Raw genomic sequence first — 16,814 nt, forward strand, 5'->3', positions numbered from 1 at the left:
ACACACATGTTGAGAAACAAAATGAGTAGATATATTTAGTTGCATTAATTCCTTTTAACCAAAATTTCTTTATGCAGTAAATGAAAATAAATAATCCAAAATCTTTGGTATTATCAGATTTGCAAGTAATATAATTTATATAATTTTCCATTGTAGGACAAAAATTTATGTTGTGCATTGTTAAAATTGTTTTAAATATAAATAATAAAAATTGTATTGAATTTGTTATGAATACTTTACAAATTAGATCAATTCACTTATGTGTGGTAAATGGAAAAGTATATAACTAAGACAGTAGTAGTTGCGTGCCAAAACTTTTCTGTTTTCAAGAAATTTCATTTTAAACTTTTAAACTAGTGTAAACATATAGACCCATTGTGAAATAGATTTGGTATTTCTTTCACTAAAATGTTCTAAAATACCTTTTATGTAACTCATTAATCTTTGCAAGGTAAGGTTTATCAACTCAACTTAAATATATTTACCATCGAGGTTTCAAAAACCAACTGTCCAAAACTGAATAAATCATCTTTTTAGAATACGCTGTATCAAATAAACTAGATTATATTTTGGTCAAAATTCTCTTCAGATATTGATATGTCGTTTCATATGGAGAGAGAGATGGTCAGACCTGGAAAACGCCCTCTCGCAGAGTCTGCACTGGAAGGGACGGTCCCCGGTGTGTTTCCTGTAGTGGCGAGTCAGCTCGTCCGAGCGAGCGAACTTCCAGCCACAGCCCTTCCAGCCGCACTGGTACGGCTTCTCGCCCGTGTGTGTGCGGAGATGTGCCTTCAGGTGGGATGATTTGGTGTATGTCTTGCCACAGCCGGAGTGGGAGCAAGTGTGCACTATGACCTTTCGCCGACTCCAGTTCTGGCGACGTCGGGTCTTGGTGACGAGGGACTTGACGGCTCCCGGGGGAGGCAGGTGGTGCTGCCCGGGGAGGAAAGCGTGGCCGGGGTGTCTGTGCCGTAGATCCGGCGGTCCGTGCAGGGTCGAGACGTGTGGTGAGGACGGTGGTGTGATGAGCATGAAATGGTGTGAAGGATGTTCGTGAGAGATCGCGTCCACTCCGTGGACGTGGCCGTAAGGGTGGACGACCTGTGTCCGGAAGGTCTCCGGAGTGTTAGGCGGGGAGATCTGGCCCAGAGGAACTATACAACGAGGTCCCGGAGGCACGAAGGAGGGTTGACTCACGCCGTACGAGTAGTGGGGCGAAGCGTTGGAGAAATTGTGGGAGGCGGAGGCCAAGGGTGGATAGGAACTGGGATGCCTCGCACTGGTCAGGTATAAGGTCTCCGCGTGGGCGGAATCCTCGGTCTTGATTCTGCTGATGCATTCCGCGTACGAGTCACTCTTCGAGGGGTCATCTTTGGTGGAATCGACGGGCGGTGGCAGGGAGTAAATCACCGGGGGGACGAACGGTACCAGTTGGTCGGCTGGCCGACTCTTGCAAGAGCCCCCCAAGTCTATGTAGTAGCTCGGTGTGGTGGGCTGGGTGAAGGGATCCATGTCCAGGCCGTTAGCAGAAGTGTCGCAAGCCTGCAGAACTGCAGAAGCCTCCTGGTCCACTTCGCCTCCACTGCCCATAATCACAGTTTCGATGTCTTGCCAGACCTGCAACAAAATCAGGCACCATAGGTCATAACGCTTGAGCCAGAATGTGCTAGTACTGAAAATGACAACAATAAAACACCTGTTTCAGTTGACTTGTGATGACAATAACGCTGTTAGCTGTATCGTCAATTACAATCGGCCTTAGTAAACTGACGTATACTCCGCATTACTTAATTATTCGATGCAAGGAAGATGGAGGACAGCAGAGAAGAAGAACAGTAAAAATCCTCTAAAATCGATTTTGATATTCTGAAGTGCACAATGAAGTACGATCAATTCTTGGTGACAATAAACTAACTAAATAATCTTTTATTAATCCGAACGATAACTGTAATTTGATGATAATGTATAAATATTGACAGTCATTTTCACAAGGCGAAGAAAGAATCTGGTGAGTATATATATATATATATATATATATATATATATATATATATATATATATATACTTTCATATTGTATAAAGAATCGAAGCGAAATATATCGATTATCGACGTGGTTGTTAAGTCTATAGTGGTGGGTTGCTGTAGAATTTGCGTTGACGATGAGTTTACACAAGTGACTGCTGGATGTTTTCAACTTCACTGTAGAGTGTGAAGACAATCGTATCCGCAAACAAAATTACAGGCTTTATAAGGAAAATGCGTTTACGTCATAGCAACTGCACGATGATGTCCAAGGCTTGGCTTCAGTATGAGTAATGTAAAGTAACTTAATCATGGAAGAAATAGCGGTACTTTTGTGTAATCCGGAAGCCACTATTTTTTGAAAAGTTTTTCTTACCGGGGACCTGAAAGAATTTATCAATAAAAAGAACACACTTTAATTGACTTACTTTCGAAAATTAAATGCCATTACAATGGTCGGTTCTTGTTTTCTGCCTCCCAAAAAAAGGAAGCGATGTAGGTGAGAAATAGACCACTGTGTCCCTATATACTATTTGGTTATTAGGCTATATAAGTAGGTAAATACATATGTACTTATTCAAAAATAAAATTCAACGAGCGCCCACATGATCTGAACTTGAATTTAGGTACTATATCGAGGGATGTTTTTCTTATTTTCCCGGTACTTTTCCGACCTCAGATTACGTGCCAGATCATCCAACGAGACCTGAGGTCGGGAAAAGTTCGGCGCCACCTATCTTTTCTGTCTAAAAAAAGAAAAGAACTCCTCGAAATAGCGCCCAAATTCAAGCTCAGATCACGTGATCGCCCGTATGTCAAGGTCATCTTTAACTTTGGTACTACTAGTAACATATTTATGATACCGAATTAAAACCTACTTATATCGCGTAATTAAAAGTAGTAGATGGGGACAGAGTGGCTCCTTCTCGTGGACATCGCTTCGTTTAGGGAAGCAGGAAATAAGAACCGACCGTCATAGTGACGTGTAATTTCCACATTAAGCCTGATTTTGCTAATGATGTAGTTTTTTAGTTCTCCGGTACAAAAAGGTGCAAATAATAGCAAAGTACCGGAATAACTTGTGCCCAGCAAGTACTGTGGCTAGAATTAAATGTGGTATTAGTTAACATTTATTTATCAGTTGCCAAAATTTCTTAAATTCAGTAAATACAATTTTCTTCGAGTAAGGTAAAAACAGATTTCATCTCAAGCAGCAATCTATGATTTTTTATGCTGTCTTACACTACTATTGGTGATGATGGAAGGATGAAAATATGAGTGGTTTTCAGACAAAAACAGCTTGATTAATATTGGTCGAATAAAAACAAAAAAGTCTTATATAATTGATAATACATTCCCATGAGATATTAAATGGACAAATTAGTAATTCAATATAATATTGGCTGGCCTGCAATGTGTCGATACTGATTAATCACTAAGTTCCATTACCTAATGTTTAGGATATAAGGAGACAGGATTTTTTTCCGGATATTTGCCATCCGGATAGCGATACATAAAACCAGCTACACTACGTTTCAATACTATCACTTCCTCAGGCACACAACTAACCTAACACATACCAAAGAGTTGTGACACGCGTAAGTCAGAAATAACCACAACCATGTTGCGTCTAAACTCCATGCACACTATGACACACTGTGATGCACACTTAATAAAATCAAAACAATGATTGTAGTTAGACATGGCAGATGTCAGGAAAAACCTATTCATAGTGAAAAAACAAATTTTAGAATATGTTTTTATCAAAATACACACGCTTTAATAAAAATCTCGTAATATCTCATTTTGCTAACACTTCAGTGCCCCAAAAAATTAAAAAAAAAAAAAAAAAAAAAAAAAAAAAACAGCCTGTTTAAAATCATTTAGTTGTGGTCTGTACGTCCGTCTATGCAATAAACTGTTGAGAGAGGTCCTAGAGACTTGAAATTTGGTACATAAGTTCCTCGTGGTGCATGGAAGAAATTGATTTATTCTGGGGTCAAAAGTTGAAGGGTAGTAAAGCAAAGCTGCAGCAGGTATATCCGTAGATAATGCCGACAGACTTGAAATGCCCCGTAACGTATTATAGGGTCCTTTAATAGTCCACTGCATCGGTATACTTCCGTACATATACATTGCAACTCTTACGTAGCATATATTGCTGCAACAGTAAGGCAGTGTCATACCTCAAACTGGAAATCAAAGTTTTGTGCCACGAAGTACATTGTGCAATGTTTGCATAGAAAGGAAGACAAATCGATATGATCTTGGTGAGTAAAGATAATACGAAAAGAAAATAGGATCCAGTCTGCTGCCAACAATATTGATACTTTTTAATTATCTAAATCGCGTTAGATAATTAAGTTAGAATGAATGTACGGATTGCCTGGCTCCTCACAGGCCCTGCAGCTCTGGTATTAATATAATTCCAAACCTTCACCATAATTTCATATGGCCACTGCGAAGGCCAAGTCAAAATTCCCGAAATCATGTCAGATGTTAAATTCAAGCCCACCAAGAATCCCACACTTTGACCCCGTCATTGAAATTCTGAGAGAGAGTCAGCATAAATCTTTTTTTATATCAGTACTTCCGGCCACCAGTACATCCGGTAAGGTGATTTTTTTGTTTGTTCTCTTAGGACAAGAAGCTTATAAATTGCACTTAGTCCTATAAGAACCTTAGTGCTGCTTCCGGAGTGACAGGATATTCAGGATGGGTAAGTTAGGGGGTAGGGGCCGCCTCCTATCCAGATCCATGAGGAAGAATTAGGACACTAATCTCAAAGTCATGTCCCTCGAAAGAAGGGGAGGCCAGCTCTGAACCAGCCTCTCCAGTCAAAGCAGGTAGGTGGTGACACACCCTTGTTGAAGCTAGCAAGATCCTCTGATACTTGGGAACCCTACCAAACTCCAACAGTCATCTCCCGCTGTAGACTAGACCTATCGAGATCCATGAGGAAGAATTAGGGAACTAATCTCAAAGTTATGCCCCCCGCCCCGAAGAAGGGGAGGCCAGCTCTGAACCAGCCTCTTCAATAAAAGCAGGCAAGGGGTGGCACACCCTTGTTGAGGCTGTTAGGGAACGAACCCCACCAAACTCCAACAGTCATCCCCGCAGTAGACTAGACCTGTCTAATTGCCCTTACACCTCGGAATCTCGACATTTGCGGTTAGTGATGTGCCGCTCCTGGACATACATAAGATTGCCCAGATTTAAGAGACACATCGGTTTTTGCTGCGCCCAATGATAGGTTACACTGCAAGGAATAAACCAGCCAGAAGTGATCCCTGCTTGGTTACCTCGGTGCTTGGTCACCTCCGTAGCATGGGTACAAGAAAACTAGAACTTCTGATAAAAAAGCACTTGTTCATTCATTCAACTCATTCAAGTATCATCTGAATGTCAACGACTTACGCGTCTACAACAGGCTACATCGGGATTACGCGTACTTCTTCGGGGTAAAGCTCATTTTCCAAGGTCGTTCAACTTGCATCAGATAAAGCAGGAGTTACATTGTTGCTTGCAGCGTCAGTGTCATAACGTCTTTTGGAACCTCCTTGATTATATTCTACATTCTATCATGTAACCTTATATCAGATACCAATTTAACTATTACAAACCAAATTCATGAAAACTCAAGTGTGCTCGTTCCAAATTCGGAGTAGAGAAGCCTCCAGAAAAGTATACCTTCAATTGTGTAGGGAAACTCTTGAAAGGCTGTGCTTCTCATAAATACCTCAAACCACGTGTTGTCATCCAAAGAGAATTGTTTCAAACTGAAAGGCAAACCTTCAACCAGAAATAATATTCAACACAAACTTGGTAACCAAAATGTGGCGCTCCCTTAACCGTACTTAGAACATCTTCACTTGCACTCTGCGTTTTGGCTGCAGAATCTTCAGCACATACCAGATACGTAGCTATCAAAGGGACAGTAAGTATTATTATTATTAGTGTACGTCTGAAAATCACACCCAACCACTAAGCTCTTCCCTGTCGTCAATATATCTCCGCCTGATATTATAAGAGATGTTGCAACAGATGTGGAACGAAAAAAACAAATACAAGACCCTCGACATTTATGGATATCACCAGGCCATAGTAAGAAAGAATCAAATCAAAGAAAAGGTGTTATAGCTAGATCCACTCAAGATTTACCAAAAGGAATTCCTCTTGCCAAAGAAGCTCTTGCTTGACTTCTAGAGCCTCGACGAGAAGAACTCTCATCACCTAGGAGCAGCAACCTTTCCTATCCCTTGTGTGGAAAAACTCAGCAACTTACGAATTGAAGAGCCCAAGTGGAAAACCTACCTGAACAATTGTGCCATTACCTGCTGGCTCACATACTTATTAAGAACGTGGCGCTCTTGAATATCCAGTACATCTAATTATCTGTTTTTTGTTGGAGAAACCATATATGGAACTTTTTCATGTAAATGGTACGTCCATTGAAACCACTCTTTGTGGATCAAAGATTTTATTTGATTTCAGAGAATTTTACCATTACACACACCTCTTAATCAACACAAATTTGTATGCTGTGCGACCGTAAACGTGGATCAAAGCGTACAAAGTCTAGTTTTCATTTGCGAACGTTGAGTTTAGCTCCACTTTAGATACCAGATTGACTCCTGGGATCTGGAGTCCAAATCTGTCTGAAGAGATCCATCAAAAGTCGGCAGACGAAGATATTCAAAATAAACTCTTTGTAAATTTTCGATATAAGAGTCACCCCACGAAGGAGCTCAGTCTGGTTACCCAGAAGCTATCCAGTGTAGTCTAGACGAGAGTGTTCTCATTGCCTCATCAGGTGAACATTCGCGCTCATCATGAGCATTAAGCGGGAGGTAAAATAGAGCTAAGCTCAATATTCAAATTGAATCAAACCTTCCCACCATAGTTATATTATGAGTAGTATGTATTTCTTGTTTTTACAATTGAAATGATTTGACACGGCATAAATGTTACATGTTCAAGTAGTGGAAATTTGATTTAAATGCAGCCCCTATGTTAAATATCAGTTCAATAACTTCTTAATTAGATATTCTTTGGATTTTTACATTTTTTCCCTTTGAAGATGCCATATTAAATAAACTGATCGAGACGAATCAGAATTCACACAAAAAGGTCACTGTAAATTGTGAAAGTAGTTTGCAATTAAAAAATAGTAGCCCTACAATTAAGAGTGTGAATGCATTCCGAGAGCCCTTAGGTCACCAAGGGTCTTTGATCCTTCAAGAGTCACGACTGGTCGGACATATGTGTATGAACATGAGTCATTCCTCCATACAATTCGTTTTTTGTTTTCATGAAGCGCACTTTTTAGAGTCAGTGGAGTTCATAAACAACATGGTGCTTGTGATTCCTAACATGCGTGTCACAACGCTCTGGTATAATTGGTTTATTTCAAACTCAACTGTAGTTAGTGTTAGGTTAGTTATTCACCTGAGGAAGATATAAGATTGCAGATCTCGAAACGTAGTATTACTGTTTTATTGTATCATTGAACTATGACAAATCAATTTGAATTAACAGTACACAACAGTCAATTTATATTGTAAAAACAATAAATAAGTATACTGTGCTATTTCTAAATCTTAAGAATAACAACAAATTGTCTATAGACTATAATCTGTCTATAATTGTGCATTCTGGTAATTTTATTCGCTACAATGCTTTTATTGAAGAGCCAAAGTTGGAAGCTTTGTTGTTATGATGCACGTGGCAAATAAAAAAATGTATTTTGTTGTTGATATTACATCGAAAAATGCACGTTTGGTTAGCTCAAACAAAATTTGTATTTGGTTGTTTATTATTATATTAATAGTCAGTGGCGGCTTTAGCGAGTGGGCCCGGATCCACCCAGATTTTTAAGGACATGACGTAATAAACAGGAAGTATCGATAGAAAAACGGGGTTTGTTTTGTTTCTATTCAGAACAACTCGAGAAAAAAAGTTACAACCATTACGAATAGATAGCTAAATGTGTATACATTTATAATAACTAATTTAATTAATAACATTATTACGTAAATACATACAGTAATAATTCTGTCTGTATTGTTGATGATGGAGGAGACCATAGTAACTGGCATAACCATAACAAGAAACTGAGACAGTGAGCATAAGAGGAAAAGAGCGTGACTCATCTTCACTTGGCAACTGTCACAGTTTAGTCATAGTCGGCAGTCTTCACGGTGCAGACTCCAGGGTGGAGTTAGGTTTTGTTTGTTTACATATGTCTTGTTCTAGTTCTCGTCTTTAAATGTTTCAAATGTCGATTTGCGTGATTTATTACAATTACGTTACGATGTTAGTTGATGTATTTTTACTATTTTTATAACTAAAGTGACTATTGTTCAATGATACTAGTAGTATACTACAAAAATAGGAAAAGTATAAAAATAGTAACCTATACAGGTTAAACATTTATTATATGTTATAAGCATCTTGTGAATTGCTAAGTTTTCGTTGTTGCTACAGATAAACTAAACATTAAAGTGTTATTGTTACAAAGAGTCTAAATTGTAAATAATATAAAATGAGATCACTGAAAACTTACAACTAGTGTTAGTGAAGAAAATGGAAGACATTTTTTAGGAGGTGTAAATTGTATAATTTATTTATTTATGTGTCACAACCATTTAATACGGATAAATATTTGCTTAAAAGAAAAAAACCCTCTAATAATTATAATCCATCAGTTCAAACAAACATAGATTCTGACAATTGCAGGCCTAAACTGAGCAGCATCTCTGAAACAGTTGAGTAAGAAAAGAGTAAAAAATTAAAATTGGATCAGCCTTGTACCTCTAAAACACAAATTGTAAATAGTCAAGTCCTTGATTTGAATTTAAGTTGTGATAATGGGCTGAAGCATCCAGAAGTGACGATTCAACGCCGAAACATTAGTTGGTACGAAAGATGCCATTGGCTAGAATATTCAATTAAAAATTATGCTGTTTTTGCTTTGTTTGTAGACATTTTTTGACTCAGTGCCAATTACTTGAAGATGTGTTAGTGAAGACTGGTTACAATGATTAGAAACATTTAGGAAGTCTGGTTACAAGACATGAAAGTTACAATGTCCGCAAAGCATATTTACCTACCACAATACCACGGATGGAAATCTTCCAAAAAGACTAGTGTGGTCAGTGCCGCATTTCCCTATAGGCCCACTAGGCCCAGGCCTAGGGCGCAAAATTTTAGGGGGCGCATAAATTTTAAAGTACACAAAAGAAAAAAGTTGCGGCGGCGGGTGGTGTTGGCGCTCGGCGGGGCGGGTGGCCAAGGTCAACTAGGTCCGGGGTGCGACGTTGACTCATTCATTGGTTTATTGCTTTTATTTATTCAAAACACTCCTCTCTCTATATATATATATACTATTGTAATTATCTTTAATCAAAATTACGTAATTAAGAAATTTACTGGATTTCTACGTCAGTGTAATCAGAGTCCTCTGGGGGGGGGGGGGGGGCGCTCTTTGGTCTGTAGGCCTAGGGGCGCCGAATTTGTAAATGCGGCCCTGAGTGTGGTGGTTACAAAAATCAACTCGCAAAAGAAATACAAAAAATAGAGACATCCTTCAGTCAGTTATTAGAAGCATTATATTTTTCGGAAGACAAAACGTAATGGCTATGCTATATTTTATGAGCATACCTCATTGCGCGGGCACTGCGAAACTGAGCTAAAATATTACGAAATTAGGGCAGAAAATAGTGATTCTAATGAGTCAGACAGAGAAGCTGATTTCGAAAGTAATATTACAACCAAAAGGTCTAACAAAGGAAGTCTTCTCTGCATTGAAAATGAAACCCTAGACTAAAATATTAAAAGCTTGCCAAAAATGCAACATATACATAACAAATTATACAAAATGAAATTATACTGGCTACGAACAAAGTAATTACTGATCAAATGATTTCTGCAATTAAAGCAGATAGCAATGTTTACGATACAATAATGGATGAGGTTTATGATTATTCTTGCTGCGAACAGATGAGTGTCTGTTGCAGATAAATTCACGATTCTAAAGTAAAGGACCGATTTCTTGGGTTTGTTCAAGTGCACGAACTAAATGCACAGCACGTGGCTAACAGAATTTGAGAGTTTTTAATAAATTTGCAGCTTAACCTTGAAAGCTGTGTTAGTCAATCATTTGATGGAGCCAGTGTCATATCTGGTGAATTTAATGGCCTACAAGCTCTGATTCGACAGCTAACCAAAAAGCCCATGCCCATACGTAACCATGCCCACAGGCTGAACTTGGTCCTTATAGATGTTGCCAAAAATGTTCGTAGCGCCGATGAAACGATTGGGCTCCTTGAAGCTATTTATTCTTTTCGGTCGCTATCTGTTTTGTGGCAGGAAATATTTTCTTTCAAGAAGAAAACAGCAACTGGTAATAAACACTTACATGTACTCCAGCAATGTGACTCAAGGTGGGTTTCCAAATATAAGGAGGTCAAATTTTTTAAATCGAATTCACCCCTGTTGTAAGATCTTTAGAAACACGTGTAGCAAGCGACAAAAAAGTAGTCTGCAGAGGCAAAAGCACTTTTGTGGCAGCTTACAACTTTTCGTAACATTATTATTTTTGTATGTCTGTCTACTTTTTTGTTTCAACATACTTTCTAACCTCAACAATTGACCTCGAGAAAAGCCTTAAATTTATTGAAGCTACCATGTCAAGACTGCTATTCTTAAGGACTGACAACCAGTTTGAAGAGTGCTACGAAGAAGCAGTTAAAATTGCAAATATGAATCAAACTGAAGTAACAGGAAGTGCATTCCGCTCACGGCCACAGAAAGTTTCGAGCCGACTAGAAGACTATTTAACAATGGAGACTATTGGCAAAGGCAGAAGTGCCGCAAATTTTGCAGATACTGAAAAACAAAGACGTCAGCTAATGTTTTGCCACCCTAGACAATATTTCAAATGAAATGAAAAGAAGGTTTTCAGAAAATATTTCTTTTATTTCGACCATATCAGGGTGTGATCCAACTTCTGAAACAGTTTTGGACGCAGAAGTACTGTGTTCTGCTGCTTCTTCTTATGGAAGATACAGAGATACTATTTGTTCTATACAAACACAGTGTGAGCTCGGAAATTCAATGTTTTCAAGTAGTAAGGATCCTTATCGTGTCTCTACAACGAGATATGCAGCATGGGTACATTTTTCAAAGAACTCAAGGATTTCTTTGCTACATTTTTAGTAATACCTGTAAGTACCTGAAGAGAGGAGCTTCTCAACAATGAAACGTATAAAACCTCACATAAGAGCATCAATGGCAGGTCAACGACTGAGTAATCTTGCAATTATCTCAATAGAGAAGGAACTAAGTTACCATTTATTGATGGAGCCAGATCCAGTTGTAAATGAGTTTGCAGCTAAAAAGAAAGATGCCTCCAATTTGTTTCGAAATTAACTGAATTCTCCTGCTTACCATCTTCTTAACTTAAAACATCGTAAAACTATTTTTAACTAATGGTTATAATAAAAAATTTTGATTTGTTTCATTGCATTGGATAATAAAAACCTAATTGATAGTTTGCGTTTATTTACTCATTCCAAGTTCTGAACTAAGAGAAGGGAAGTATTTTGTTCCTACCCAGGTAGTAAAATTTTTATTTTTACTTATATTTGTTCAGTGAAATGTTTTTCTTTAGATCTAAGTTGAACTACCGCATTGAGAATATGATGTAAAAATATGAATAGGAATAATATAAAAGTAATGAACAAATCCTCGTTTTTCAAAAATGTCTTAAACTAAAGCAATTTTCTAAAACACTAGAAAATTAAATTTGAACTCAGGAAGGCATTAAAACTCACCATTTTAAACTTTACAAATTTTTCCATCACTCCCGGACCCCCACCATAAATTTATATAAATACATGGGCCCGCCCAAAATAAAATTCCAGGAACCGCCCCCGTTAATAATGTACTCTTAGTTAATAAAAAAAGCAAACTTTTATTTTTATATTTGTTTTTTATGGGTACGATACGTGAAGAAAAACACACAATTAGTTGTTTATTAGGCCCTTTATTTTAAAATGTGCAAGTTGCGTAAATGTGAAAAACAATTTATATTTTGTTGTGTATTAAGCCCTAGTTTTGAAAGTGTACGAGTTGTGTATAAGAAGCCCAATTTACATATCGCTCGTTTTATTTATTTGGTCCTGTATAGTAAAACTTGCATGTAACCTTGTCAATAAAATAAACAATTTGATGTCGTTTGTTATTACTCGTATATTAAATGTTTACTTGAGCTTCACAAGTTTTCAGTTTTCACAAGTCAAGAGTGATGTGATAAGCCACGACCACGATGTTATTTTCAGCTACTGCCATATTATATTGCTGTTTAGTTGTCAAATTTAAGAGATGCTGCAGCAAATATTATCGTCACAAGGGTAAAATTTATCTCTAGCGTTCAGTGCAGGATTAAATAAGTAAGTATATGAATATGACACTCGTTCTGCGATGTTGTTTGCTGATAATGCTGCGAGCTGGATATGTATTACAATAATTGATAATGACGCGAATACTTAGTCTCAACTTGGTTAAAAAGGTACCAAACTAATATTTCAAACATTGGCATACATTCAACTTCGTTAACACTTGCGTCTGCGTAAAGGTAAAATTTTATACTTCAACCAGAAGTTATGTATATAACTAGTTCCGACTTCCAATACAATTCAGAAATGTCGTAAAGTGTTTGTAGGAATGATATCCCAGATTCTCACGAAAACATTTCTTGAAATTAATATCTAAAGATTCCTTAACAGTTGTTTCTCTATAGCGGAAGAGAAATATCTCAAAAGAACCCTTATGTTCTTATTGAATTTGTTGTTCTCATAAAAGAATATATGTTATTGGTTTCCAAAACTTCAAATATTTCTAAAAAAAAAAAAAAAAACTATTGTAAGCACATACATTTGGAGAAGGCCTAAAATAAAACACTTATGAGAGTCCCTATTGTGTTAAGCAATATTTTAGCTTTAACCATCTAAATTATTGTTAAAGTCATACATGAGAATCTTATATTTATTATGAGAAAGCCCACTTCATATGCAAATCCAAATATTGAAGATGACCACCATGGCTTGTGAAATTAAATTATTCATATCTCACCCCGCCATATTCTTGAATCAATGAAGGAGTAAAATTCTAGGTCCTCGTTATTGTCCACAGTATCACTTTTATAAATTAAAAAAATTAACAATTAGGGTAGTTTCTTTTTAAACATCAGGCGTTATTATAGAACCTATTAAACTTTCATTTTTTATTTCCCTATAGAACAGCGTGTTCAGACTTCTTTGTCTGATAGTACTTATCATTTAAAACAAGAATTTCCTGAAAACATAGGTAGAGCCTGAAAAAACTTTGTTTAGCCGCTAGCCACCGTTTTGAACTTTTTATAATAAATTAATACCTCTAGAACTAGTAAAGATAGAGTTACAAAACTTTGTACGTAGTATATGAGTATTTACATATAAGAGTAAATGTTAAATAAATAATTGTGTAATGTTCTTTAATATTAACAAAATTGCACCTATTTAAAATTTTACAGTAAAATAAAAATACGTTAAAACAGTTGAAGCCTTTCAACTGACAAAATTTCTGTTACTTCCGGTTTGAGCAAGCATAAATTTAAAGTGGTTGTGATCGCTTATGTATTGACGGATTTCGTAAAAAAAATAGTTTGTTTCTTGGAAATGTTTTATAACAAGTATGGTATTTTGTTATTTTACTTTAAAAATTTCCAACATGCAAATGTGACTATTATCAGCCACAGACGTTTGTTACACACTTGTATGAACACCCTGTATATAACCTGTACTACCGGGAAATAAAACCATAAAGGTTAATATGATCTTAATAATGCCATGAAGTGTACAAAAAACCACCCTAATTGTTAATGTAATAATCATGAAAGTCACACACACAATGTACACTAAAGAGAGCCTAGAAAAGAATTTTTTTCATTGACTGTTAAACTTTTCAGGGAAATATTCCAAATGGAATCTTAATTTAATTTAGATCCTCGCTTTAACATGTTAAAGGATCTGACGGGGTGAGAAATGAACAAATATTCGGTTTCTTAAAAGCCATGGTGGCCATATTAAAGACTTGGATTTGTATATTAAGTAAGCTTACTCATAATGGGAGTGCCGATGGCCGAGCAGTCTAAGACGTTGGCCTTTGGATCTTAGTTAGAGATAGTGCAGGTTCAAATCATGTCTGTGACCGAAGCTACTTTTTATCAGTACCATCGACCTTGTACTGTATCGACTCTCCCCCTTAATTCTGTTTGATAAGATGCGCACAGGCCAGTGGCCCATGAGGACAGATAGAATAAGGTTTATAAGGAGATCTGACTCTCCTTAAAAAAATAAGTATACGATTAATTCAAATAAGAGAAAATTTACGTTAAAATAAAACCATGATACTCTACTTCTAAAGTTTGTTACATCCAGGTCAGAGGCCTTCTGTGCTGGACATTTGTGCCTTCTCGATCACAAGTGCCAGAAACAAAGTTAATTTTTATGATGCGATAAAAAGTGTAGTTAATATGTGCCGGAAGGACATGTATTCTCCGTTGTCCGTGATTCACAGGCCTGATTCATGTGGCAATCATTCTCTACGAACGCACAATTGGACATCAGCCGGTGCCGGAAGCCAGTATTTTGCCACACCCTTCAATCTAACGCAACGCTGTTCCGGGCCGACGACCACCTCGCCACTCTCATCATCAATCCTATTTTTTAAATTGCCGTGACAAAATAAACATCCCATCATACTAACAGTACGATTCAGAGATAGATCAGATACTCGGGCTGTGTAAAGTTTCACTTATCCTTCCAGACGTTTACACATTCCGTGAAGTCTGCGACTGAAGAGCAAACGAGCGATGGCTTGCATTGCCTGTCTTGTCCATCCGTAAAAATCCAGCCAAAGAATCAAAATGTATCAGACTTATAAGAATAAAAATGTGACAAAACCACGTATTTCTGTTAAAATATTTCTCAGAGCTTAATATTTCTGTTCAATACCGAGTTTATTAGCGACAAATACCGATCACATATTAGTTTTCAAAAATTTTATAAAAGGACCTTTAACATTTTATGTAAAGTACCAATAGTTTGTTGAATAATATAAAACATTCCCGGGTAGGTATTCTCGATCAAAACTTTTATAACAAGAATTCTACACATGACGTATTTGTTTTGGGAAGGGTTGATCAATGCGAAAATTGATTTTAGCCCCAGTTTTTTTTAAAATTTTGTAGTTTCAGTGTGTCTGATGTCGAAACGATTTGAAGTGTTTTTTTTTCGTCGCCGACTGGTTTTGAGTCCCTTCAGATGAAGATAACTAGAGGTTCCAGAAGTCTGACAACGTCAGATTCCAGAAGCTGCACTAACAGAAAATGGTAAACTAGAATTCAACCACAAGAATTGCATAATTTAATCTTGAAAAAGAAAAAACACCTGCATTGACATACTGGTTGACACTTTGTATCAAAATCTTTAAAAAACTCAAGATTGTTTTCCATACAAGGCCCACTATTCTATCTGTAGTATATTGACTCTGTAGTATTATAAATTACTGTGGTCAAGATGCAGGCGGGAAAGTTAATGGAAAATTAAATATTTTCCTGGGCACGAATAACAACTAAAAGGGCCTGAATTAGATCGAAAGGAAATGGGTAAAGTAAGATACAAAGAAATCAACAATATTGTTAGAAACAAAGAGCAGTGAACTCTCCAAATATGGAATTAAATTTAACTATTTTTCGATACATACGATACGTTCTTTAGTTTTTATTAAGACCAGGAAAAAATTAATCTTTTCTAAGTTTCCTTTTCCGAAATTTTTGTAGATGAAGTGTGTCCATCTAAAAAGCCACAGAAACCCACTTAATATGCTCAATAAGTGTTCTTTTATATGTTTCTAAAATTGATCTATAAGCCAATGGTATCAATGGTTAATACATTTTGAATCTGGTCGTTTTCCAAAATGTTTAAATGTGCATGAAATTAAAACTATTTGACAACTAAAATAACTGTCAACTTTCACGTATATTTTGAGGACATCATCAAACAGAAATTCACCTTTATAATGGTTCCAAAGTTTGAATGACTGTTTCTTTCAGGGTGTTTACATTTTTTACGACGCTGAAATTTATAGGATGTAGGAGAACATCGGTTTGAAATTATACTTTGATTGAATCAGTGTATGCATACAAAATGTGGCATTTTTTCTGTGTGAACTCAAATGTTTTAGACTTGGTCAACAGTGATTTACTTCTTCTAAAGCGAGAATTCTAAACCAACGACTGACCAATGGCTCAGTGTAGCTGGTACAACGGTTATCATTAGTTAACCGAGTCAAGCAACGTCGAGCGTGGCTGCTGCTTGGATGGGTGACCGCTGAGCGATCCTGTCCTCACAAGCAGCCCGCCTGACCGACCATTGGTGGTGGTTCGGAAGTTACCTTTAAGTTGTTGTTCTCCAGGTTAAGTGTCACAGTGAGGGCTTCTTAGCCCTAATTTTGCCTGGTAAAATAAGTCATTCTTTACCTTTTTTATAAGTGAAAAAGAAGAAAAAGCTCGAAGCCCAGCCAATTGCCTGCACGGTATTATCTCAGTTCTGAGGAACACTGGGAGTTCCATTGGGATCCCTAGTAGGGCCAGACTTGTATTGTACGTAAAAAATCCCCAAGTGCTTTATAAAATTTACAAAATTAATAGATTTTTTTGCAACTGTTGATGAGCATCTGTTACAG

The 16,814-nt window shown here is 36.9% G+C and overlaps 1 protein-coding gene across 1 annotated transcript; it reads right to left on the bottom strand.

Moving 5' to 3' along the window:
• Positions 1-281: 281 nt before the first annotated feature.
• On the bottom strand, positions 282-1,611 carry LOC124368620 (Kruppel-like factor 3). The gene has a single exon (XM_046825859.1). It carries the CDS (start codon positions 1,588-1,590, stop codon positions 586-588), a length of 1,005 nt encoding a protein of 334 aa, XP_046681815.1. The 5' UTR covers positions 1,591-1,611; the 3' UTR covers positions 282-585.
• Between the last annotated feature and the right edge of the window lie 15,203 nt (positions 1,612-16,814).

The sequence above is a fragment of the Homalodisca vitripennis genome, chromosome X (assembly GCF_021130785.1).
Source record: "Homalodisca vitripennis isolate AUS2020 chromosome X, UT_GWSS_2.1, whole genome shotgun sequence".
NCBI lineage: Eukaryota > Metazoa > Arthropoda > Insecta > Hemiptera > Cicadellidae > Homalodisca > Homalodisca vitripennis.